The following is a 27956-nucleotide window of genomic DNA, read 5'->3' on the forward strand; positions in this document are numbered from 1 at the left end:
ATCAGAAACTTCGAAAAGAGGAAGCAAGGTTTGAGCGAACAGAGATGAGAATGCTGAGGCGAATTATGGTAATATCACTTCTTGAAAGATTGGGAGGTGATGAAATAAGAATGGCAGGGTTAGTAAAGATTACAGATATGATAAGAGATTCACGACTGAGGTAGTGTGGGCACGTGTTGAGGATTGATGGTGGGGAGGGGGTGAGGAGGGTTTGGCAGGAACCTATTAGGGGAGAAGATGGTGATAAAAGGTTAAGGGTGATATGGCGAGAAGAGGTTTAGTGAAAGAGGATGCCTTTGATTGAAGGCATTGAAGAGGGCACATCAGACGACCGATCCCTTAATGTAGAGATAACGGTTGGGAAGAAGACGAAGAGAGCTAAAAATTGCGTCCTTATAAGTTAACAATACTTAAATTATAATAAAAATCAGGGTAATTAATTTATCTTAAAATGCATTTGCTTAAGGAAGAACCGTCATATGTCATCTGTTTCAGTTATTTACCACTGTGACGTCACGAAGAGGCCGCATATAGCAAAGGTAGCTTTACCGTAGTCTACCCTTATCGTAGCAGACGAAAACGAAAAGGATACTTCAAGTGAAAAAACGAAAATATGGATACAACATGGATAACTATATTATATCATACATAGGAGAAAAACAAAAGACAAAGAAGAAGAAAGAGTTAAGAAAATTCTTCACAGATGGTCACACAAACCTTACCTCATATATATTGAGATCTATTTTGGAACAGATATTAAAATTCGTAACGAAATTTCCATAAACACCTAGACATTCGGCAAATAGTAATCAATTAGAATGACACCTGACTCAAGAGTTAGTGGCCATTTTTTCGTCTAAAACATCTGCATCACATGGGAAAATTATTCTCTTACTGAGAATGATAATGAACCAGTAGGGCGTCGGATAGATTTCATTATTTTCGTCTTATGAGATATGGCCGCTTTACTTAGGTTTTGTTGATGAATATAAGGAACTCGAGTACCACAATATACAGTATAAACTATAAAAAACGCAATAAAACAGGAGGAAGAGTAAAAAATAAAATAGTCTACCCGAATGTACCCCCAAGCAAGATAACTCTACCCCACGACAGTAGCTATAGCACTATGATTAATTGTCTATAGAGGTAGGCTGGTAGTTTTACATAATGACCTATATGTTAGTTTTTATATCTTATGATGCCTCATTTATTATTTGAGACGACCAATGTTGTATTGTTCTACATTTGAGAAATTGTTTGGATAATTAATACACTCAGGACAGAGCTGTTTTATTCAGTTAATATCTTAACCAATCATTGCATTTAGAACGACTAATTCCATAAAAATCTTACAAAATGTAGTAAAAAAAAGTAAATAAGCAATCTTGTTAAACAAGAAATGACATTTCATAAATTTTCTTCGTAATTTATGTGTATCTGTCTATTAAAGATACAGATACACGGTACTAAAAATCACAAACTGATCAGTAATCACTAAAATAGGTTACATATGTATAATGGTTAGATTTTTTCGTAATTTCTGTGTATGTGTGTATCAAATATATAATTCAAGAGTAATTACACGGTGCTTAGAATCACAAAAAATAAAATAAGAAACCTGACACTAAATCAAGAAACGCCCCCTTAATGTCAACACACCTCAGTTATGCCTTTCAGAAATTGACAGATGATCAGCTGATGGACATAAACAATGTCACACATCCAGTATTTAGACGAATTGGTGAAGGAATATTTACTCTTCCGGGGTTTTAGTTTCACATTAAGGTCATTGGACAGTGATCTCAAGGCTGATAAAGACAAAGGCTTTAGGGTAAGTAGTTGGCGAGGTAAGGCGAAGGGTAGATCAACTTTGTCTAGGCCTTTACTTGTCCCGATTAACACTTTGTTTCCATTGGTTTCTGGATGGACTTTTAACCGCGTAGATAATAATGTAGGTTAAAGATATGCTGTAAACTTTGTTTTAGCTGTTTTTAACGGTTCTATGTTAGTAAATTACATTGATTTCTCGATAGATGGGTAGATGTGCAATATGGTTTGTTTACACATGTAATATAAACTATCGTTTATATGGATAAGAAAAATACAAATTACTTTAAAATTTGTGATTTTTTCAGAAGTATTTTGCGTTTTGATTAATTATGATATCTATTTGTACTTGAAATTGAAAGTTTTTTTTATTGAAACAATATTTTCTACAAGTCCAAAACCTTATAATGCCCAGTAAAGATAAGGTAAATATTAACACTAACACCGCCTGCATATAAAACGATAAATGCATTTATATTCTCTTAACACTTCTATTGCTTAAACACTCGTGTAAATTTTATTGCAAATGAACCGTTTCCTGCTTAGAATAACTTCCCAATTTTTCATAGCATTACAACTTGGCCACCATTTTCAATTCATGCCTTGATAACAATATTTCACCAGGGAAACAAACGAGAATACTACTTAACCTAAGGTTCCCTGCCTAACCTAACATAGGATGCTGTCTCCTCACCTTAACCTGAATGTCCTACTTTACTGAGTTTTGAATCCAAGGTTATCCATGACAGTCTAGACGATGGCCCAAATTGTGGTAGGGGAAGAGATTAAAAAAGAGACCTTTTTTTATGGCTGTAAATGTTTTTTTCAAAAAGAAAAAATATAATTTTCAATATTAAACTTACCCGATAATCATGTAGCTGTCAACTCCGTTGCCCGACAGAAATCTAAGGAGGGATACGCCAGCTATCACAATACTAGAAGGGGGTGTACTAACCAGCGCCACCTGTGGCCAGGTACTCAAGTACTTCTTGTTGACACCTCCTCAATTATTCCTCTGTCGTGCCTCCGGCTAGACGTTCTGGGATACGCTTATGGTCTTCGAGTTTATTCTCGCTTATTTGGTGATGTATTCTCTTTGATTTACGGCTGTCGCATTACTAGAAACCTTCTGATATTAGCTAGATAGCTTTTATTTAATTCAGTTTAACGGTTAACGAATTTTTGCTTGTTTTTTGGATCTCCCTTTGACTTCTCTTGAAAACAAAATGTCTGACATTTCGCAAGCCCCCTCCCATAGACGATGTAGGTCTTGCAATAGACGTATTCCGAAGGTCTCGGTAGATCCTCACACCGCTTGTTCTGACTGTAGGGACAGACCCTGTCAGTTAGAAAATCGATGTGAGGAATGCGCCGGACTTTCGGAATTGGATTTTGTCCGACTTTTAAAGTATTCTTCTAAGTTAGAGAGAATTAGAGCTAGGAGGAGTTCTTCTCACTCTTCTTTATTTTCCTCATCTCATGATCCCCAACCTGATCCTACCCCTGTAGTGGCTACCCCCGATCCTACTGTGTGCCCTCCGCCTGATATGTCAGTGGTTTTACGCGCTATTCAGGCTTTAGGCGATAAGGTAGAGTCAGTGGTAAGTGACCATAAGTCTCTGATGGCCGAAGTGAAAGAGTTGAAGGCCAAGAGTGCAGTGGGTGAAGTTAGTGCCAGTGCTGTGACGAGTGCTAGTGTCGGTGCAGTGCCTTGTACTAGTGTTAGTGCCAGTGTGGTGCGTGGGGATTTTTCTGTGCGAGCCAGTCGTTCTCCCAGTCCGGGACCTCTTGCAAGCTCCCAAGCCCAGGGGAGAAGCAATGTCGAAGGGCATAAGGGTTCGGCAGGCCTTGTTAGGCGCACAGAATTATCCTCAGTGGTTGCGGGCGTGTCTTCCACAGACCGTCACTCCCACTTGCAGACGATTGAGCCCGTCTTCCGCTCGTCCGCTGATCTTCTCTCGGGGAAGAAACGTTGGTCTCAGGTCTCTAGACCGCTTAAACGCAGAGTCCAGCCCTCGAGTGCTCAGCCAGGTTGCAGTCGTTGGCTCAGCTCTGACTCGCCTCAGTCATCTAGCGACTGTACTCCGCCCAAGAGGAGTAAGGTACAACAGAGCTGCACCGGTGGTGCAACCACTGTTATGGCTTTACCTCAGTCTGCTACTGTCTCTGCTGATCCCAAGTGGTCTATGCTTCAGTCCATGCAAGCTCAGCTTTCGGACCTGATGCGTGAGTGTCGTGCTGAGAGTGTTGCACCTCCTGCACCTGTGGTGCACCAACCTCCTGCACCCGTTCAGCCTGTGCTGCACCCGCCTGCACCGGTGGTGCACCAACCTCCTGCACCCGTTCAGCCTGTGCTGCACCCGCCTGCACCGGTGGTGCACCAACCTCCTGCACCCGTTCAGCCTGTGCTGCACCCGCCTGCACTCGCTGCACCCAGTCGCAGCTCCATCTGCCAGGCGTACGATGTTGAACCACTTTCTGTGTTCACTGTTCCCAGTGTTGTTCAGCATCAGCCTTCTTTAAGGCAACCTTCGGTTTGGGATCAGGAGGATTACTCCACTCTTCCTCCTCCTCCCCTGGCTGCTCCACCGGCGGTGCAACTCTCGGTGGAGGTACAACAACCTCTTCCACCTGTGAGTCAGTCTCCTCAGCTGCTGCACCGAGCTCTACCCGTGCACCCTGATCCTGCTCCTCAGACATCTCTGCTTGCGGGAACTTTACCTTGTTCTGCACAGCCTCGGTCTCTTCACGCTCCACTCATACCACAGGAACAGGAACAGGAACTTGCTGCACCTCCTCCTTCCACCTCTGTTGTTGTTCCTGCTCGTTCTGACTCTGCGGTTCAGCATTCGTATCCGATCCCGTCGCCTCTTTCTGGGGTTGAGGTTTCGGATGATGAGGAGGCACACCTTGATCCCTCTTCGGACGTGGACGAATCCAAGCTCTCTCCACAGTCTCTTGATTTTCGCAAGGTCTTGGCTCTTCTCAGGGAGGTTTATCCAGACCATTTTGTCTCAGCTATTCCCCGCTCTCCACCATCTGAGTTTTCGCTGGGAGTGCAACAAGCTCAGTCTTCCTATACCAAGCTTGTCCTAGCTAGATCCTCCAAGAGGGCTTTTAGGATCTTAGGGGAGTGGCTGCAGTCTAAGCAACTTCTGGGCAAGACTTCCTTCATGTTCCCTCCAACGAAGCTCACTTCGAAAGCGAGCGTTTGGTATGCCACAGGGGAAGCTCCAGGCTTGGGAGTACCTGCCTCTGCCCAGGCTGACTTCTCAAGTCTGGTAGACTCGCCTCGAAGATCTGCTATGAGACGCTCAAAAGTGTGTTGGACCTTCTCAGACCTGGATCACTTGCTTAAAGGGGTGTTTAGAGCTTTTGAAATGTTTAATTTTCTCGACTGGTGCCTGGGGGCCCTCAGCAAGAAAACCTCTCATACGGACAAAGATTCTGCCATGCTGTTAATGTCCTGTATGGATAAGGCCATCAGAGATGGATCGGGCGAGCTAGCGTCCTTGTTTGTATCAGGGGTGTTGAAGAAAAGAGAACAGCTGTGTTCTTTCCTTTCCGCCAGCATTACCCCTTGCCAACGGTCACAACTTCTCTTTGCTCCTCTTTCGAAGTTTATTTTTCCCGAAGAGCTCATTAAAGATTTGTCTGCTGCCTTGATACAGAAGGACACGCACGATCTTGTAGCTTCTTCGGCTCGTAAGTCTAAGGCTTCCACCTCAGTCCCTAAGACTTACCGCTCCCCAGTGGCTGATACCCCTGCGACTAGATTCATACCGCCCTTTCGTGGTAGAGCCCCCAGCCGAGGAAGCTCCCGTCCAGACTCTTACAGAGGCAAGTCCAGGAAAGGATCCAAGCCATCCAAAGGAAAACACTGACTCTCCGCTTCTCCAGACGACAGTAGGAGCCAGACTCAAGACCTTCTGGCGAGCTTGGGAGATGAGAGGTGCAGACGCACAGTCTGTCAGTTGGCTGAGGTTCGGTTACAGGATTCCATTCTACCTTCAACCACCTCTGACCACTTCGCCCATCAACCTCTCTCCCAACTACAAAGAGGAGGACAAGAGACTAGCTTTGCACCAGGAGGTGTCGCTTCTTGTGCAGAAGAAGGCTGTGGTTATAGTCCGGGACCATCAATCCCCGGGCTTCTACAACCGTCTCTTTCTTGTGGCCAAGAAGACAGGAGGTTGGAGACCTGTGCTGGACGTCAGCGCTCTCAACGAGTATGTCACCAAGCTGACGTTCACGATGGAGACGACCAAGTCGGTCTTAGCAGCGGTCAGACAGGAGGACTGGATGGTCTCATTGGACTTGAAAGATGCTTATTTTCACGTTCCGATTCATCCAGACTCCCAACCTTTCCTAAGATTCGTTTTCGGAAAGGTCGTCTACCAATTCCAAGCCCTGTGTTTTGGCCTAAGCACAGCTCCTATGGTCTTTACCCTTCTGATGAGGAATGTAGCCAAATTCCTTCACTTGTCAAACATCAGAGCCTCCCTCTACCTAGACGACTGGCTGTTGAGAGCCTCCTCGAGTCGTCGTTGTCTGGAGAATCTTCATTGGACTTTAGACCTTATCAGAGACCTGGGTCTATTAGTCAATTTGGAAAAATCTCAACTCATTCCCTCACAATCCATCGTGTATCTGGGAATGGAGATTCAGAGTCAGAGTTTTCGGGCTTTTCCATCGGCCCCCAGGATAAGCCAAGCCCTAGAGTGCATCATGAGCATGCTGAAGAGGAGCAGTTGCTCAGTGAGACAGTGGATGAGTCTCACAGGGACTCTCTCGTCCCTAGCCCTGTTTGTCGAGCTGGGCAGACTCCACCTCCGCCCTCTTCAATTCCACCTAGCAGCTCATTGGGACAAGAGTTCGACTCTAGAAGCAACTTCTATCCCTATCAACCAAGAGATGAAGACCACTCTCCTGTGGTGGAAGCACAACCTCCTTCTCAGAGAGGGTCTATCCTTGGCCATTCAGACCCCCAATCTTCATCTCTTCTCAGATGCATCGGACTCGGGCTGGGGTGCAACCTTGGACGGAAAGGAATGCTCCGGAATGTGGAACGAGGAACAACGATCTCTCCACATCAACTGCAAGGAACTGCTGGCAGTTCATCTAGCCCTGTTGAACTTCAAGTCCCTCCTGCTAGGCAAAGTGGTGGAGGTGAACTCGGACAACACCACAGCCTTGGCTTACATCTCCAAGCAAGGAGGGACCCATTCGAGGAGCCTTTACGAGATCGCAAGGGACCTCCTCATTTGGTCAAGAAGTCTAAACCTCTCTCTAGTCACGAGGTTCATCCAGGGCAATATGAACGTGTCAGCAGATCGTCTGAGCAGAAGGAATCAGGTCATTCCCACGGAATGGACCCTCCACAAGAGTGTGTGCAACAGACTTTGGACCTTGTGGGGTCAACCTACCATAGATCTGTTTGCCACCTCCATGACCAAGAGACTTCCTCTGTTTTGTTCTCCTGTTCCAGACCCTGCAGCAGTTCATGTGGATGCCTTTCTACTGAACTGGTCCCATCTCGACCTGTACGCATTCCCTCCGTTCAAGATAATCAACAAGGTTCTGCAGAAATTCGTCTCGCACGAAGGGACACGGCTGACGCTGGTTGCTCCCCTTTGGCCTGCAAGAGAATGGTTCACAGAGGTACTACAATGGCTAGTAGACTTCCCCAGGACTCTACCTCTAAGAGTGGACCTTCTACGTCAACCTCACGTAGACAGGTTACATCCAAACCTCCACGCTCTTCAACTGACTGCCTTCAGACTGTCGAAAGATTCGCTAGAGCTCGAGGCTTTTCGAAGGAGGCAGCCAGGGCTATTGCCAGAGCAAGAAGGGTTTCCACTCGTAGGGTCTACCAGTCTAAGTGGGAGGTCTTCCGAAGCTGGTGTAGAGCCAATTCGATATCCTCTACCAATACCTCTGTGACCCAAATAGCTGACTTCCTGCTTCATCTTAGGAATGAGAGATCCCTTTCAGCTCCTACGATTAAGGGATATAGGAGTATGTTGGCCTCAGTTCTCCGCCATAGAGGTTTGGACCTGTCTTCCAACAAGGACCTTCAAGACATTCTTAAGTCTTTTGAGACGTCTAAAGATCGTCGTCTTTCCACTCCAGGCTGGAATCTAGACGTAGTCTTAAGGTTCCTTATGACATCTAGGTTCGAACCTCTCCAGTCAGCTTCATTCAAGGACCTTACCCTCAAGACCCTTTTTCTCGTTTGCCTGGCAACAGCTAAGAGAGTCAGTGAGGTTCATGCCTTCAGCAAGAACATTGGTTTCACGACCGAGTCTGCTACATGTTCTTTCCAGCTTGGATTCCTAGCAAAGAACGAACTTCCTTCACGTCCTTGGCCTAGATCGTTCGAGATACCTAGCCTTTCCAACATGGTAGGTAACGAACTTGAGAGAGTTCTTTGCCCTGTCAGAGCTCTCAAATATTATCTCAAGAGGTCTAAACCTCTCCGAGGACAGTCAGAAGCCTTATGGTGTGCCATCAGGAAACCCTCGAGACCCATGTCCAAGAATGGGCTTTCGTATTATATAAGGCTTCTGATCAGAGAAGCACATTCTCACTTAAAGGAGGAAGACCTTGCATTGCTGAAGGTAAGGACCCACGAAGTAAGAGCCGTAGCTACTTCGATGGCATTTAATAAAAACCGTTCTCTGCAGAGTGTGATGGATGCAACCTATTGGAGGAGCAAGTCAGTGTTTGCATCATTTTATCTGAAAGATGTCCAGTCTCTTTACGAGAACTGCTACACCCTGGGACCATTCGTAGCAGCGAGTGCAGTAGTAGGTGAGGGCTCAGCCACTACATTCCCTTAATCCCATAACCTTTTTAACTTTTCTCTTGAATTCTTTTATTGTTGTTTTTATGGTTGTTACGGTAGGCTAAGAAGCCTTCCGCATCCTTTTGATTTGGCGGGTGGTCAATTCATTCTTGAGAAGCGCCTAGGTTAAAGGTTGTGTAGAGGTCCTTTAGTAGGGGTTGCAACCCTATATACTTTAGCACCTTGGGTTGATTCAGCCTCCAAGAGGAACGCTGCGCTCAGTAAGGAAGACGAACTTAAAAAAGAGGCAGAGTAACGGTTCAATTCGACTTCCTTACCAGGTACTTATTATTTCATTTGTTATTGGAGATAACTGTTATATGAAATTTGGGGATACTTGGCTATCCTTTAATCTTGTACACTGGTTTTCACCCACCCCCCTGGGTGTGAATCAGCTACATGATTATCGGGTAAGTTTAATATTGAAAAATGTTATTTTCATTAGTAAAATAAATTTTTGAATATACTTACCCGATAATCATGATTTAATTGACCCTCCCTTCCTCCCCATAGAGAACCAGTGGGACCGAGGAATAATTGAGGAGGTGTCAACAAGAAGTACTTGAGTACCTGGCCACAGGTGGCGCTGGTTAGTACACCCCCTTCTAGTATTGTGATAGCTGGCGTATCCCTCCTTAGATTTCTGTCGGGCAACGGAGTTGACAGCTACATGATTATCGGGTAAGTATATTCAAAAATTTATTTTACTAATGAAAATAACATATTATCTTTTCTTAGTCTTTGTAGTACAAAATTTCTTGTGGCACCTCCAACCATGATGTTTCTCCTTGAACACACAAACTACTATTGTTCATACACAGAATCATCCTAGCGGAACAAAAGCATAAAAGAATTCTAGAAATGATGATGGAGTTGGTGCTACAGAGAAGATAGGTGATAAGCCAAAAAAAAAATTACATGATATGAGAAAATTAGAAGCTAAATAGATTTATTTTAGAGAAAACAAATTTTATGCAACAATATCCTGAATTTCAAGTATAATTTTTCCTAACCATAAAAACCTGAGACTATTAATAGCAGTATGATTTTCACAAAGCTGCAAACTTGACTGTTAGAATTCATATCGAGGTGTTAGTTACAGAAAAGTAGAGGGGAAACCCCTCCCCCCTACTGACTTGCTGAGTAGCCACAGTGACCTTCACCTATAAATGGGACGTGAATGAGATGGAAAGTTAAATTAAAGGACAAATTGTTTTTAAAATCTTTGATTTATTCCTACAAGGATACAAAGCTTTGTTCTTTAATGGGAGACTTATCCTTTATAGGAATAAGTTCTTTTGACCAAATTGGTTGGTGTAAATTCCGTTATGTCCGTACACTTGGACCTAAAGAGGTGCAGGAGTGCCAACCTCTATCCCGATCAATTGTCCTAATATGCATTTAAGTGATAGAATAAGCTTCTGGCATTAGGCAGACGTTCAATGGAGAAACCTATATCCTTGTTGGGATATCTCATCTGGGTATAAAGCTAATATAGAGTGATGGGTTTATACTTATAAGGGTTTATATTTATAGTATATCTGCCCTCAACCTCATCAGGAGAATGAAGAAAATAATAAAATAGTGCTTGATATGGTAAGTTACTTGCATCGAAGTCGATTCCGGCAACAATACACATTGTCTACTGCACCGCAAGTAAAGAGAAGAAGGAGGAAAAAGGCCAGACATTCTCGTTCTTATCCTAGATTGATGTCGTAACCGTTATTATAAACGTGATGCTTCTTGTGTTGTGAGGAGCTCAGAATGCTACACAATCTGTTGAGCAGTACCACAGGTCCCAAGGAGAATGTATTGAAGAATTTGTGGGTTTATTTCCATAGGTATTGGGCTGTGAAGGCTGTCTGGCATTTCCAGATTCCTGCCTCCAACACTAGACCTACTGACAAGTTGTTCTTGAAATATAGTGTAGCTCGTACTCCCTTGACTTTATGACTGCGAGTGTGGGTTAGCTTGACTGGGTCACTAGTCAGTCGATGTTCTTGCACTCTGACCTTCGTGCCTCAAAGCCAGAAGGAGATTGTGTTCTTTAAGACTTAACTCTTATACCTTTCTGTACCGATAAACAGGATATAGAGCTTTAGTCTGAAGGATTGTTTGCTTCAGATACTGTCTTAGTGTCCTCATAGAGCAAAGAAGTAACTCATTCAAATTTGCTGTTGCTTCTTGGAGAGAAGAAATAGAAAAAGTCTCCAAACCTAGGGTCATACACTGCTGGGTTCTGAGTATTCACTATGATCTCAGGCACAAGGGAAGAGGAGCCTTTCTTTCACTCCTCAGTGTGACAAGCCATGGATTTCACTAACTTGTTTTGCTAAGGCCAGGTCTATGAAGAAAACTGTCTTTAGGGTAAGATCCATGTAGGAGGCCACCCTCAAGGGTATAAAGCCTTTTTCAATGAGCTGAGGACTTTGGAGATATCTGCTTGAGCTGTTCCGGAAGCAGAAGGCTGGACTGCTTGAAACTCATCAGCATTGAGAGTTCCTTTGAAGAAGAAAAAACCAGGCCTTTCAACCTAAGGACTTGGCTCAAGCCTGAGTGATAGCCTTTCACCGCTGAACCTGAAAGGCATTTCTCTTTGCGCTAGAAGTCAAGAAAATCTGATGTAGCCTGTAGAGAGTCTCTAACTGGAAAAGTGCCCCTGCTATAACACCAACAGCAAAATATTGCCATACTTGGCCAGGTAGACTTCTCCAAAGGACTTTCAGAGTTATCCAGACATCTCTTTTGCAGTTCCTTGTGAAAAGCTTCTCATTTGGAGGAGATGCTGAATCGCCTCCATCCATGAAGTGACAAGGATATCATTATTGAGTTATGATGTCTCTGCAAGTGAGATTGGCACAGTAGGTTGGGCCATGTAGGGAGTTCCTGTGGGACCTTGAAGAACAACATCAGGAGGTCTGGGTACCACTCTGCTTGAGGCCATTTGTGGGCTACTAAGTTACCTTAAGTTTTAGCGTAGGCCTAACTCTGTTGATGAATCTTCTGATGAGGCAGAATGGTGAAAATGCATAAGCGTCGAGGCTGTTCCACAGATATTTAAAGGTGTCTATGAGTGTCACTGCCAGATCTGTTCCTGGTGAGCAGTAGATTCGAAGTTGACTGGTCAGGCAAACAGGTCTATCATTGGGGAACTTCAGAAAGTCAGGAAACTTTTTGTCAATTGTGGATGAAGAGACCATTCTATGCCTGCTTTGTTTGTTCCTGTGCCAGGTTCTTCCCATGCTGAGGAGCTCCCTGCAATCAGAAGGAAGAGTAGTTCATCGAAGCACAGGACAACCAATCTAGAGAAGTCTCTTGAGAACTCTGCAAGTTCCTCAGCATGATTTTATGGGAGGAGTATTCTACCAGAACCTTCCCCTCCAGGGAATCATCAAGGTACGAGGTTAAAGGGCTATGGCCCTTGCATCAAGTAGGAAGTCTCGCAAGGGGTCTACTAGGGGTGCTACATGTCAGCACAAAGAGCTACACTATAGGCCTCTCCTGGGCTGGGACACTCCCCAGACACTTTGGTAACTCCATCTCCAGCACTGGAACAGGTAAATGAGCAAAGGAAGCTGACCCAAACCCTTTGATGCTGGTTGTGCCTTAAACAAATAATGAATGCCTTCAAAGAAGGCTGATCATCAGAAGGACTCGTAAGGATTACCGTAAAGACGATACCCCATTAGCACGATCATCAAAATGTCAAAAGTCACTGGAGATTCCCCGATCTAAAAGCTAGGCCTGGGAAGGGATCAGAGTGTCATTCCTCATGCATACGAATACTTTGGTTATCACAAGGGACACGCACTCAATTCACAATCTCCTCCTCTTGAGGATCATCATCTGACCACACTCCTTCAGTACTTAGACCAGAGAGAAGTACTAAGAAGGTGAAGCCTTTTTCCCTGGTGTAGATATGCTCATGATCACCTGCACAAGAACAATCATCAGTATGCGTACAATCCCACGAGTTAGGTCTCCACAACCACTATCACTGGCACTTGCAATAGGACATTCTGTCACACACTCTTGGTTCAAGGAAAGCTCAGTCTCCAGTGAGGAAAAGCTTCCCTCAACACATGCACATGCATGGGCTTGTGTACAATCAACTACAGTGGAACCTCTACACACGAACATATCTACATCCGAATTTTCCAACATCCTAAGTAAAATTCGAGCAATTTTTTTATTCTACACCCGAATTTTATTTCGACACACAGAGTAAGCAATTTTCGTCGTACCGGTTGTATCCGAATTTTTCGACACGTGAAGTACAATTCGAATACGAATTTTTTTTTGACACCCGAAGTAAACAATACCCGTGCACATAGATGGTACTCATAGCGCCGGATGTATTTTTTATTTCCGCCGATAGAAGGCAGCATTTCTACCTCGGAGGGACCCTCAATTAGCGTGGCTTGGGACATTCCTCTGTTCTCGTCGGCTTCGTGTGGTTGTGCCCTGTGCGTTCTGCTATTAACTGTGTTTTAATCGTGATTTTTTACGTTCATCCTTTTACGGTATTTTACGTAAATCATGGGTCCTAAAAGGCTTAGTTTCGCAAGTGGTAGTGGTAGTGGTGAGAAAAGGAATAAGGAAATGCTTTCTTTAGAAGTAAAGCAAGGAATTAGAGAGAGAGAGAGAGAGAGAGAGAGAGAGAGAGAGAGAGAGAGAGAGAGAGAGAGAGAGAGAGAGAGAGAGAATGTTACTACTGAACATTTGATGGAGATTAAGCATCAAGGAGAGAGAGAGAGAGAGAGAGACTGACTGTAAAAACATAAATCACATTTTGAGTGTGAGTGAACTTGCAAAAGAACATCACGACGAACTTACTACAGAGGAGCTCAAGGAACTCCATGCTATGTCTGAGCACATGAGTGATGACAAGGAAGGGATCGAGGAGGTAGAACATGTGTTGGGTTCGGCGCAAATAAAAGAGGTTTTAGGAAAATATCAAGACGTGGTCGACTTCATCGACAAATACCATCCAAAGAAATTGCAGGTTTGTCGTGTAGTTGCGCAGTTTGATGATGTTTCCCTAACTTATTTTCGAAACATTCTGAAAAGCTGTACCAAGCAACTTTCTATCGATAGCTTCTTTAAAAAAACTACTAAGCGAACTCGTGATGAAGAGGAAGGAAGTGGTTCAAAGAAAACGGCAAAGAGTGAAGCGAAAGAAAGTGAAACAAAGAAAACGGCAAAGATTGAAGAGAAAAAAAATCAATCAATTTTAAGTGTAGAGTGAAAGTGATTAAAATTAATCATCAAAAAGAAAAAATGAAAATGTGAAAAATATATAAAATTATAAAATATAAAAATAAAAAAAATAAATAAGCTAAGTAAGGTTAAAGTTCATTTAGTGCAAGTTAGAATAAGTTACGGTAGTGTACGTTTATCGTAGTCAACCTCTCTACCTCCTCGCCGCCCGTCCGTCTCCTCTCTGCGTACCAAGACCAACACCTGCGCTGGACTTTCTAAGGTAAAGTGACGCTAAAAACCCCCGTTTCTTATTTATTATTTCTTGATAATTATTCTATTTTACATGTCTATTATCTAATTTAGAGTGCATATTGTCATGTGTAATTATGTGTAGTAATTTATTAAGGAGTTATCATAGGTTTTTCAATATTAAACTTACCCGATAATCATGTAGCTGTCAACTCCGTTGCCCGACAGAATTCTATGGAGGGATACGCCAGCTATCACAATACTAGAAGGGGGTGTATTTACCAGCGCCACCTGTGGCCAGGTACTCAAGTACTTCTTGTTGACACCTCCTCAATTATTCCTCTGTCGTGCTTCCGGCAAGACGTTCTGGGATACGCTTATGTTCTTGGAGTATTTTCACGACTTTGGTGAAGTATTTCTCTTTGATTTCAGCTGTCGCTTTACTGGAAAACTTCTATTTTAGCTTAGTTAGCTTTTGGAATTAATTTGATTAATTTTGGTGACGAGAGAGTATGAACTCTCGTTCACCTTTCAATGGCCGACCCTTCCCTTAGACGGAAGTGTTGGTGTCTAAGAGAGTATAGACTCTCTTTCTTAATTTTGCTTAACAAAGTTATAGATTTATTTTATATCTCTCCGCCTCTTATAGGCCTCTTCGATTAACTTCCTTTTATTATAAACTCATTAAAATTAATTTTTATATTTGTTTATATTCGACCTTCCTAATAGTAGGCGGTCTTTTACCGAAGTTAATAAACTTTGAGCCCGTCATTTCGGTTTTACCTGTTAACATATTATGCTATTTCTGCCACAGAGTTTGAAAGATTTTCTTTGACAGTCTCGTACTGTTTTCAAAGCTGAACTAACGTTTTGTTTTGTCTCTGCAGTTGTTGACGTTCAGAACGTTCAACTTGCACTCTATCGTTACGATAGAGAAAGAATGTTCACGGTTTCACGTTGCAGTAAGAGTAACCGTGTCTAGCGTTTTGTTCATTCTTTCTTAACTTAATGGTTTTGATCCTAATAAAGGAACTTTTCAGTTTTTTTTCCTTTAACAATAATATGTTTTAACGATATATATGATTGGGCTCTTCTCTCAGGTTCTAAGTCAAGAGAGAGAGAGAGAGAGAGAGAGAGAGATAGAGACGGAGGGAGAAAGAGGATAAACGTTTCATTCAAGCCTGCCAGGCGTACGAGTAACGTCATTATCGATTTTTGGCTCTTCTCCCTAGTCTCTTTAGGGGAAGAAACTAAACGTTTCTAGAGTGATCTAGTGTTTAGTCTCTTTCCAACCACTGATTTATCTTTCATTAGATTTTTCTGTTACATTGTAATTCTGTTTTAGCAATTACTAACTTTGAGAAAGGATAGAATTGCGTATTTCAGGTACAAACCACTTAAAGTTTCGAGTTCAGTGAAATAAGTGCAAACAGAAATCAAAGTGATAAGTGATTAGTGCGTGAGGGTACTTTTGTGCGCGCCAGTTGTCCTCCCAGTCCGGGACCTCTTGCAAGCTCCCAAGCCCAGGGGAGAAGCAATGTCGAAGGGCATAAGGGTTCAGCAGGCCTTGATCGGCGCACAGAAGTATTCTCGGTGGTTGTGGGCGTGTCTTACCGAGACCGTCACTCCCACCCGCAGACGATTGAGCCCTTATTTTGCTCGTCTGCAGAAGAGATTAGGGGAGAAAATAAAGGCAGAGTAACGCTGGTCTCAGGTCTCAAGACTTCTTAAACGTTAAGTCCAGACCTATGCCAGACGTACGAAGTTAAAGTTCACAACCCGAATGCAGTGATTACACTCCGACTAAGAGGAGTAAGGTTCTGCCACAACAGATCTCTGCTGTTAAGGCTTTACCTCAGCAGACCTTAGTGTCTGCCGACCCAAAGTTAACTCTACTGCTGTCCATACAGTCACAACTTTCGGTCTTGATGCGTGAGTGTCGGGCTGAGAGTGTTGCACCGCCTGCACTCCCTCCACCTGTTCTCGCTGCACCTGTGCTCGCCCAGCCTGCACCTGCTCCGCCTGGTCGCAGCACCATCTGCCAGGCGTACGATGTTGTGAACTCTACTACAGTGTGGACTCTACTACAGTCCATGCAAGCACAGCTTTCGGACTTGATGCGTGAGTGTCGTGCTGAGAGTGTTGCACCTCCTGCACCTGTGGTGCACCAACCTCCTGCACCCGTTCAGCCTGTGCTGCACCCGCCTGCACCGGTGGTGCACCAACCTCCTGCACCCGTTCAGCCTGTGCTGCACCCGCCTGCACCGGTGGTGCACCAACCTCCTGCACCCGTTCAGCCTATGCTGCACCCGCCTGCACCGGTGGTGCACCAACCTCCTGCACCCGTTCAGCCTGTGCTGCACCCGCCTGCACTCGCTGCACCCAGTCGCAGCTCCTTCTGCCAGGCGTACGATGTTGAACCACTTTCGGAGTTTGCTGTTCACAGTGTTGTTCAGCCTCAGCCTTCTTTAAGGCAACCCTTGCTTTGGGATCAGGAGAGTTACACTCTTCCTCCTCCTCCCCTTGCTGCTCCTCCAGTGGTGCAACTCTCGGTTGGGGTACAACAACCTCTCCCCTCCGTGAGTCTGTCTGCTCAACCAGCGCTGCACCGAGTTCAACCCTCATCTAGGCAAGCTCATCTACACCATGCACTTGCGCCTCAGGAGCCTCAGCTTGCTAGAACTTTACCTTGTTCTGCGCAGCATCAACCTTCTCATGCTCCACTCATCTCTCAGGAACAGGAACGGACTACTCCGCCTCCGTCCTCCGCTGAGCTGGTACAATCCTTGGGTGCAACTCTTGCTAGGAGTCAACCTCCTTCACCCTTGCACCTGCCTTCTGCTCCGTCTGTTGTTCAGCCTATGCAGTCTGAACCTCAGGTTTTCCCTCAAGTTGAGGAAACCTCTGTTGTTGTTCCAGCTCGTTCTGACTCTGCTGTTCAGCTTACCATGGTTTAAACCCCATGCAAGCATGCATTAAGCACTCTAGCACTGGTCATGGAATTTCTGAGAAATGTTAAACGCCATGCACACGCTCTGCTTTCCTTTCAGCAGGCTCTGCTTACAGCAGGCTCTACTGCATACAACATGCTCTGCATACAGCATGCTCTGCATTCAGCATGCTCTGCATACAGCATACTCTGCATACATCATGCTCTGCATACCTTACCGCATGCTTCTCAACACATCTTGGGTTGTTGCCAACTCACTAGACTGTCAAGCAGTTTCATAACGTTGCCTTCTAGTCTGCTGCTTTGCACCAGTGAACCCTCACTCAGAGAACTTAGCTTTTCTAGGATAAGGTCCCTGTAGATGAGAAAGTTCTTTTCTCCCTCCTTCTGATATTCCCTTGAGGACTCTGTCATTTGGAGGGAGCCTTTAGCTGCATAACCTCTTATGGACTTTTATTTAAGCATAACATGCTTACAGGGAAGGTAATGGTTACACTTCAGCCGCTAATCCCGTCTGTTACCACACCTGCTCCCATAGACCTTGAGCTGTGTTGCATGACATGCAGTCCAAGCTTAGTCCTTGTTAGAGGATTTTTTGTTTACGGAGTCAATGTGTCACGGGGAAGACGTTCAACAACCAACAGAAGGGACTTGTTGTGACGCAGTGGGCAACCTCAGCAACCCGTTAAGGAGTTGTCTGTACGACCCAGACAGTCTAGACAGATTCGGGTTGTCACTGTACTTCCTCGCTTGCCCATGATTGACAGTTTACAGACTGTGCAGCAGTATCATGATCTTGTGTCCGGCTCCGTCAGATGACTGGCTTTTAAGAGCTCCCTCAAGTCGTCGCTGTCTGGAGATTTTCAAATGGACTATGGATCTGACCAAGGAACTGGGCCTCCTGGTCAATTTTGAGGAGTCTCAGCTCGTTCCATCCCAGACCATTGTCTCCTTGGGTATGGATCTTCAGAGTCGAGCTTTTCGGACTTGTCCGTCGGCCCCAAGGATCTTCCAAGCCCTAGAATGCATCCAGAGCATGCTGAGAAGGAACCGATGCTTAGTCAGGCAGTGGATGAGTCTAACAGGGACACTTTCATCGCTGGCCCTGTTCATCGAGTTAGGGAGACTCCACCTCCGCCCCCTTCAGTATCATCTAGCTGCTCACTGGATAAAGGACATGACGCTAGAGACGGGCTCAGTTCCTGTTTCCGAAGAGATGAGGTCTACTCTAACGTGGTGGAAGAACAGCATTCTTCTCAAGGAAGGTCTACCATTGGCTGTTCAGTCCTCCGACCACCGTCTCTTCTCGGACGCATCGGACACGGGCTGGGGTGCGACACTGGACGGACAGGAATGCTCGGGAACATGGAATCAGGAGCAAAGGACACTTCACATCTATTGCAAGGAGTTGTTGGCAGTTCATTTGGCCTTGATAAACTTCAAGTCCCTCCAGCTTAACAAGGTGGTGGAGGTGAACTCCGACTACACCACAGCCTTGGCTTACATCTCTAAGCAGGGAGGGACTCATTCGAGGAAGTTGTTCGAGATCGCAAGGGACCTCCTCATTTGGTCAAAAGATCGAAAGCTCACGCTGGTAACGAGGCTCATTCAGGGCGATATGAATGTCATGGCAGATCGCCTCAGCCGGAAGGGTCAGGTCTTCCCCACAGAGTGGACCCTTCACAAGAATGTTTGCAGCAGACTTTGGGCCCTGTGGGATCAGCCAACCATAGATCTATTCGCTACCTCGATGACCAAGAGGCTCCTCTTGTATTGTTCTCCGATTCCAGACCCAGCAGCAGTTCGCGTGGATGCCTTTCTGCTGGATTGGTCCCATCTCAACCTGTATGCATTCCCGCCGTTCAAGATTGTCAACAGGGTACTTCAGAAGTTCGCCTCTCACAAAGGGACACGGCTGACGTTGGTTGCTCCCCTCTGGCCCGCGAGAGAATGTTTCACTGAGGTACTGCAATGGCTGGTCGACGTTCCCAGGACTCTTCCTCCTAGAGTGGACCTTCTGCGTCAACCTCACGTAAAGAAGGTACTCCCAACCTCCACGCTCTTCGTCTGACTGCCTTCAGACTATCGAAAGACTCTCAAGAGCTAGAGGCTTTTCGAAGGAGGCAGCCAGAGCGATTGCCAGAGCAAGGACGACATCCACTCTCAGAGTCTATCAGTCTTTATGGGAAGTCTTCCGAAGCTGGTGCAAGGCCAATGCAGTTTTTCCTCAACCAGTACCAATGTAACCCAGATTGCTGACTTCCTGTTACATCTAAGGAACGTAAGCTCCCTATCAGCTCCTACGATCAAGGGTTACAGAAGTTTGTTGGCAGCGGTTTTCCGCCACAGAGGCTTGGATCTTTCCTCCAACAAAGATCTACAGGACCTCCTTAGGTCTTTTGAGACCTCAAAGGAACGTCGGTTGTCCACTCCAGGCTGGAATCTAGACGTGGTCCTAAGGTTCCCTATGTCATCAGGATTTGAACCGCTCCAATCAGCCTCTTTTAAGGACCTCACATTAAAAAACTCTTTTCCTCGTGTGCTTAGCAACAGGTAAAAGAGTAAGTGAGATCCACGCCTTCAGCAGGAACATAGGTTTCACATCTGAAACGGCTACATGTTCCTTACAGCTCGGTTTTTTGGCTAAAAACGAGCTTCCTTCCCGTCCTTGGCCTAAGTCGTTCGAGATCCCAAGCCTGTCCAACATGGTGGGGAACGAACTGGAGAGAGTACTTTGCCCAGTTAGAGCTCTTAAGTACTATCTAAAGGTCAAAACCATTACGAGGACAATCAGAAGCCTTATGGTGTGCTATCAAGAAGCCTTCTCTACCAATGTCTAAGAACTCAGTTTCTTACTACATCAGGCTTCTGATTAGAGAAGCAAATTCTCATCTGAAGGAAGAAGACCTTGCTTTGCTGAAGGTAAGGACACATGAAGTGAGAGCTGTGGCTACTTCAGTGGCCTTCAAACAGAACCGTTCTCTGCAGAGTGTTATGGATGCAACCTATTGGAGAAACAAGTCAGTGTTCGCATCATTCTATCTCAAAGATGTCCAGTCTCTTTACGAGTACTGCTACACCCTGGGTCTATTCGTAGCAACGAATGCAGTAGTAGGCGAGGGCTCAGCCACTACATTCCCATAATCCCATAACTTTTTAACCTTTCTCTTGAATACTTTTTATGGGTTGTACGGTCGGCTAAGAAGCCTTCCACATCCTTGTTGATTTGGCGGGTGGTCAATTCTTTCTTGAGAAGCGCCAAGGTTAAAGGTTGTGATGAGGTCCTTTAGTATGGGTTGCAGCCCTGTATACTTTAGCACCTTTGAGTTGATTCAGCCTCCCAAGGGGAACGCTGCGCTCAGTAAGGAAGACGATCTTATTAAAGGCAGAGTAACGGTTCAAGTCGACTTCCTTACCAGGTACTTATTATTTCATTGTTATTGTGGATAACTGATTATATGAAATATGGGATACTTAGCTATCCTTTAATCTTGTACACTGGTTTTCACCCACCCCCCTGGGTGTGAATCAGCTACATGATTATCGGGTAAGTTTAATATTGAAAAATGTTATTTTTATTAATAAAATAAATTTTTGAATATACTTACCCGATAATCATGATTTAATCGACCCTCCCTTCCTCCCCATAGAGAACCAGTGGACCGAGGAATAATTGAGGAGGTGTCAACAAGAAGTACTTGAGTACCTGGCCACAGGTGGCGCTGGTAAATACACCCCCTTCTAGTATTGTGATAGCTGGCGTATCCCTCCATAGAATTCTGTCGGGCAACGGAGTTGACAGCTACATGATTATCGGGTAAGTATATTCAAAAATTTATTTTATTAATAAAAATAACATTTTTGGGCTCAACCACGGATTAATCCTATTTCAATGTATTCTTATGGGAAAATTCGTTTCTACATCCGAACATTTTCTACATCCGAATTCAAAACATTCTCACTCATCGTCCCATAAGCATAGAGGCACAAAACTAAGGGAATTTCTATCCCTGAAAACCAAAGCAGCTCACACTCTCGCTCTCCGCTTCCTAAGCAGAAATACTATAGGTTGGACAGTTCTCCACCGAGTGACATCCCAGGAGAAGTTTCCCCTTCTAGGAGAAGAATAAGTCCAATTGATATACCCAGCATGCTGAGAGAACCCCTGAGATCAAGACTTCATCACAGCCTCATCACTTGTCTCCTCTAATCACCAAAAGTTCAAGCCAAAGTCTAGTGTTAAAGGATACTGGTACGTCTTCAGGACGGGTTCAGTCAGTTTGGTATGACCCCTCAAGACATGGAGGAGGTTCCTCCAGGTGGAACTCTTACTCAAGTAGGTATGAGGAGAAGAGGCCGGTGATATCAAAGATGAGCTCACAACGCTGTCTGGAATGGAGGGTATCTTCCTTTCGAAGAGAAAGTTCACGCTTGAGCCCTTCCTCAAATGGGAGTTACACTGAACAATCCGATTTCTCATTGTTTCGCTCCCCCTCTCACCCTTCTGAAATAGGACACCGATCATCTCAAGCTCAGAGGGCAAGAGAGCGAAGGGCAGTAAGGCTGGGGAGACTTCACGAAAGTCTACGATCCTTCCCTCTCCTGTGGATTACAGGCCAGGTTTGATCCTTGGTCTGGAGAGATCTCACTCCAAAGAGAGAGAGGAATCATCACAAACTTCAATCGAACCTACTTCTCGAGGGAGAGGAGAGGAATCTCAGTCTTGGAAAAGTTCTCTTCCCCCTCTCAGCAGAGATAGAGAACCCTGAGTCAGAGTCAGCCTTTCCCAAAGGTCTGTTCTTCATTAGGGAGTTGAATGAACTTGGTGGGGCAGCCGCAGAACCTATCAGCGGTGGGATGAAAGAGATTTATTGATGTTTTGGCACCCTTCAAACCTCCAGAGCCGCCCTTGAGCATCCATGGTCAGTGCTTGCACGGGATGCACTCATTCAAGTACATTTGCAGATCACTTTGCCTAAGAACTGATTGAGTAGACCTGCCAAGCTCCTGCCTCCAGCATTTTCTCACAGTGGAGGTTTTTTGTTCTGGAGGAGGCTGTTCTGTCACCTCCTCCAGTAGATTCAACTATGACGGTGCTGACTACAGGCACGATGCTGGATAGCCTGAAGTGCGAGAACACGTCTTTTCTAGGCCTTCTAGTCCATAGCCATGGAAATGGCAGTGATGTCAAGCGTGCAAGAAACCAGTTATATCAATCACATGTTGGGAGCCTTGGCATGCTTCAGTTTATCTCCAGATTTGTCAAATCCTGACATGAAGAAGGAATAAACCGATTTCATGCTATCAGGGACAAAGGAGGTTACTTTCCTGGCTCATCAGTCAGTCAACCAGTGGTCAAACTAAGTTCTTAAGATGAGAGAGTTAGTAGCTTCATGTTTCTCTAATAAGGTAAGATAGGAAGCCGCACTCTCCCTCAGGAACATTCTCTGTGGAAGATATCGAAAGCACTGTTGAGAAGCAGAGAAAGGAGACTCATGCCTCCTATGGAGCAGTGATCTTTAATGACCACGGTCCTTCCAGATCAACTGCTCCGAGAGCTTCTTCCCAATCCAGCAAGACAATGCCAAAGAAGACAACAGCAAACCCCAGATCGAGATCTGCGACGTCAGGCCCTTCTACCTCTGGAAAGGGCGGAAACCATGTTCCTCCCATTTGCTCCAAACCTGGTTATACCAGGAAAGGAGGCAGAAGTAAGAGGATAGCGGTGGCTGAGATTGGCAAACTCCTCCTTTAGCTGCTGTGTGTTGGGGACATGCCTATCAAGACATTGGGAAATGTGGCAGCAATATGGCACGGAGAGTTAAATTTAAAGTTTTAAAGGTCACCCATGAATGGCAGAGGCAAGGAACAGTGACATTGCCCAAATCATGCTGGACAATGCCCTAGAGACAGACCATATATACATATGAATAGCACCCAAGGTCTCCTTCCACCCAAGCTAGGACCAAGGAGTGCCAGGCAATGGCTGCTGATGACTCAGCAGATAGACCTATAGGCTCCCACAAACCACTCATTCTTAGCTCACAAGGATGGTGAGGTTGCAGCGACCAAAGAAACGCATTTGAGCGGGACTCAAACCCCCGTCTGGCGTTCACCAGGCAGAGACGTTACCAATAAGGCCACCACAAGTCTTTCAAGATGGATACCACCTTCCTTTCATCAATTATTCTCCTCCCATCACTATCTATCTGAGACCTTTCTCTGTCCTGTCATCCTAGAGTACTCTGATCCTTCATTCTAGGACATCACTAAGGTTCTTACCTCTTTTAAACACTTAATGTATGAGCCGTTTAGAAGAGCATTAGACAGGTGTCTTACACTTAAGACCGTGTTTTTGCTGGCGATAGCATTGGTGAAAAAGATAGACAAACTCCATGGCATTTTGTATGCCATCATTCAATCTGAGGGATGGAAGGAAGTTTTGATAACCTTTGTGCCTGATTTTGTGGCTAAGACACAAAATCCAATAATCTACAACCAAGGTTGGAATCCTTCTCCATCTCCTCCCTCCAAGATGCAACTAGCAATCAGGATGACCCACTTCTCTGTCCTGTGAGGGTGTTAAAACGCTACCTCAAGAGAACCCAGCAATTCGGACCAAAGCACAAAAGATTTTCCTTACCACTGGAAGGGTGAAGAAGCTGATTTCTAAGAATACTATCTCTCTCTGGCTTTGTGAAACCATCTAACGCTTATGCCCATCCTCGGAGGGAACTGTGAGCTGTCTTTTCAGCGTGCAAGCCCGAGCCCACGAAGTCTGAGGAATCAGCATACCTTTGCCTTCTGGAAGAATCTGTCTGTGGAAAAAGTGCTTAGGCAAGAATTTAGAAATGCTAGATAAACGGCACCGTCAACTACTTGCTGGAGTATATCCCCAAGTCCTTGGACACATTCTCCTTGCAACCTGTGGTAGCTGTTCATTAAGTTGTGTAGTGAGCCTAGCTCCCTCATGAGACAAGAAGCATCTCGACTTAGATAGTGGTCATGGTGCCCAAGAATGAAAGGTAAGAATGTCTGGCCCTTTATTCTCTCTTCTTCCCTTTCCTTAGGGTACTAGGAATCTTGCTCTTGATAGAGCAACTTTTCTTTACATCGGTTTGTATGAAAGTATTCCCCCTCAATCCTTCTTTACATGTGGAAGGATGGAGAAAATGTATGCATTCCCATCATTCCTATTAATGCCGCTACATTTGGACTTACAATCCAGTAGGGATAAGATTCTTCTTAGATTGTTCATTATTGTATCAAGGGAAAGAAGTAAAGAATGTGTCATTTGGAGATACTGTAGATTTTAATCTAGGTAGACCTCTACTTAGTCTATGCCAAGTATAAATTTTCTTGGAAAGGAATACATAATTCTAACTCTAGACCCTCATTCATAGAGTATAACTCCACTACCTTAGTGTACACTCTATATTGGAAAATGCTAGGGAAAGGCTTCGTTGGGTTGGGCAAGGTAGATTCTTATTGTTAAAAGTAAGAGCTAAGAACAATAGTGATGTACTTTGCACTAAGAAGTAGGGGTCTTTTGCTCTACATATGGGACCAAAATTTTGTACTGATTGCCTTTTCTTTTTCAGGTTGATCGTTTGGTGGACCAGGTTCTCACTCATATTCAGACATATGACTTGACTGGATTAAGAGAATTATGGGGGCATCTTGACAGAAGAATATTTACTCGTCTTCCTCACACTTTATTACCATGTAAGTTTAAGAAAATCTGAGTAAATATAGGATACTTTAAGTTTTTGTCAAATAGGAATTTGATATAAGAAACGGATGAATACTGTACTAGCCATTTTGGTATGTTTCACTGTATAACTAATGGGCGCTGGGACATACAGTAATAGCTTACAAATCAATCAATTTAGATTTGAACACGAGTCTCATTGCCTAAGTCCAGTATGTTCTGTAACCAAAATACAAACCAAAGCTATTTATAGGGGTATTACGTTCAGCGAAGCTGAAAGATGAGCCATTAGATCTTTAGCATCATTTTTGTAGTAATTTTGGTTTGACTTACAAAATATAAGCAATTCAAAATGGCCAATTCATGTCTATAAAGAGGCCATTCATATCAGAATTGTTAAAATTATAACGAGAATCACTTTAACACAATCTTGAGACATTCCTGAATATTAAACAAATAATCCAACTGAAGAGAAACATGCTCCAATAAAAACTAATTGATTTGGGAAGATTCTTGAATTTAAACAAAATTATTCTTTATATTGTATAGTGTTGAGTCATGGCTTTGTAATGGTGTAAGGTGGATCCGGTTTATGTATGGTGTTATCATTATTGCCACACATTTACAACAGTTCATCTTGCCACATGGAACAAAAGTTTATAATTTTTCAATATTAAACTTACCCGATAATCATGTAGCTGTCAACTCCGTTGCCCGACAGAAATCTAAGGAGGGATACGCCAGCTATCACAATACTAGAAGGGGGTGTACTAACAGCGCCACCTGTGGCCAGGTACTCAAGTACTTCTTGTTGACACCTCCTCAATTATTCCTCTGTCGTGCCTCCGGCTAGACGTTCTGGGATACGCTCATGGTCTTCGAGTTTATTCTCGCTTATTTGGTGATGTATTCTCTTTGATTTACGGCTGTCGCATTACTGGAAACCTTCTGATATTAGCTAGATAGCTTTTATTTAATTCAGTTTAACGGTTAACGAATTTTTGCTTGTTTTTTGGATCTCCCTTTGACTTCTCTTGAAAACAAAATGTCTGACATTTCGCAAGCCCCCTCCCATAGACGTTGTAGGTCTTGCAATAGACGTATTCCGAAGGTCTCGGTAGATCCTCACACCGCTTGTTCTGACTGTAGGGACATACCCTGTCAGTTAGAAAATCGATGTGAGGAATGCGCCGGTCTTTCGGAATTGGATTTTGTCCGACTTTTAAAGTATTCTTCTAAGTTAGAGAGAATTAGAGCTAGGAGGAGTTCTTCTCACTCTTCTTTATTTTCCTCATCTCATGATCCTCTTCCTGATCCTACCCCTGTAGTGGCTACCCCCGAACCTACTGTGTGCCCTCCGCCTGATATGTCAGTGGTTTTACGTGCTATTCAGGCTTTAGGCGATAAGGTAGAGTCAGTGGTAAGTGACCATAAGTCTCTGATGGCCGAAGTGAAAGAGTTGAAGGCCAAGAGTGCAGTGGGTGAAGTTAGTGCCAGTGCTGTGACGAGTGCTAGTGTCGGTGCAGTGCCTTGTACTAGTGTTAGTGCCAGTGTGGTGCGTGGGGATTTTTCTGTGCGAGCCTGTCGTTCTCCCAGTCCGGGACCTCTTGCAAGCTCCCAAGCCCAGGGGAGAAGCAATGTCGAAGGGCATAAGGGTTCGGCAGGCCTTGTTAGGCGCACAGAATCATCCTCAGTGGTTGCGGGCGTGTCTACCACAGACCGTCACTCCCACTTGCAGACGATTGAGCCCGTCTTCCGCTCGTCCGCTGATCTTCCCTCGGGGAAGAAACGTTGGTCTCAGGTCTCTAGACCGCTTAAACGCAGAGTCCAACCCTCGAGTGCTCAACCAGGTTGCAGTCGTTGGCTCAGCTCTGACTCGCCTCAGTCTTCTAGCGAGTGTACTCCGCCCAAGAGGAGTAAGGTACAACAGAGCTGCTCCGGTGGTGCAACCACTGTTATGGCTTTGCCTCAGTCTGCTACTGTCTCTGCTGATCCCAAGTGGTCTATGCTTCAGTCCATGCAAGCTCAGCTTTCAGACCTGATGCGTGAGTGTCGTGCTGAGAGTGCTGTACCTCCTGCACCTGTGGTACACCTATCTCCTGCACCGGTTCAGCCTGTGCTGCACCCGCCTGCACCGGTGGTGCACCAACCTCCTGCACCCGTTCAGCCTGTGCTGCACCCGCCTGCACCAGTGGTGCACCTACCTCCTGCACCGGTTCAGCCTGTGCTGCACCCGCCTGCACCGGTGGTGCACCAACCTCCTGCACCCGTTCAGCCTTTGCTGCACCCGCCTGCACCGGTGGTGCACCAACCTCCTGCACCGGTTCAGCCTGTGCTGCACCCGCCTGCACTCGCTGCACCCAGTCGCAGCTCCATCTGCCAGGCGTACGATGTTGTACCAGTGAGTCAGTCTGCTCAGCTGCTGCACCGAGCTCTACCCGTGCACCCTGATCCTGCTCCTCAGACATCTCTGCTTGCGGGAACTTTACCTTGTTCTACACAGCCTCGATCTATTCACGCTCCACTTATACCACAGGAACAGGAACTTGCTGCACCTCCTCCTTCCACCTCTGTTGTTGTTCCTGCTCGTTCTGACTCTGCGGTTCAGCATTCGTTTCCGATCCCTTCGCCTCATTCTGGGGTTGAGATTTCGGATGATGAGGAAGCACACCTTGATCCCTCTTCGGACGTGGACGAATCCAGACCCTCTCCACAGTCTCTTGATTTTCGCAAGGTCTTGGTTCTTCTCAGGGAGGTTTATCCAGACCATTTTGTCTCAGCTATACCCCGCTCTCCACCATCTGAGTTTTCGCTGGGAGTGCAACAAGCTCAGTCTTCCTATACCAAGCTTGTCTTAGCTAGATCCTCCAAGAGGGCTTTTAGGATCTTAGGGGAATGGCTGCAGTCTAAGCAACTTCTTGGCAAGACTTCCTTCATGTTCCCTCCAACGAAGCTCACTTTGAAAGCGAGCGTTTGGTATGCCACAGGGGAAGCACCAGGCTTGGGAATACCTGCCTCTGCCCAGGCTGACTTCTCAAGTCTGGTAGACTCGCCTCGAAGATCTGCTATGAGACGCTCAAAAGTGTGTTGGACCTTCTCGGACTTGGATCACTTGCTTAAAGGAGTGTTTAGAGCTTTTGAAATGTTTAATTTTCTCGACTGGTGCC

At 45.1% G+C, this 27956-nt stretch overlaps 1 protein-coding gene across 1 annotated transcript in view; it reads left to right on the forward strand.

Moving 5' to 3' along the window:
- The first annotated feature begins 1640 nt into the window (after positions 1 to 1640).
- LOC137629517 (WD repeat-containing protein 91) overlaps positions 1641 to 27956 on the forward strand; it is a 146760-nt gene continuing 120444 nt past the window's right edge. The window contains exons 1-2 of the mRNA XM_068360896.1: positions 1641 to 1834; positions 24680 to 24803. Of these exons, the coding sequence (XP_068216997.1) occupies positions 1715 to 1834; positions 24680 to 24803 (244 nt within the window). The 5' untranslated portion in view covers positions 1641 to 1714. The remainder of the gene's footprint in view (positions 1835 to 24679; positions 24804 to 27956) is intronic.

Source organism: Palaemon carinicauda, chromosome 37 (genome assembly GCF_036898095.1).
Source record: "Palaemon carinicauda isolate YSFRI2023 chromosome 37, ASM3689809v2, whole genome shotgun sequence".
Lineage (NCBI taxonomy): Eukaryota > Metazoa > Arthropoda > Malacostraca > Decapoda > Palaemonidae > Palaemon > Palaemon carinicauda.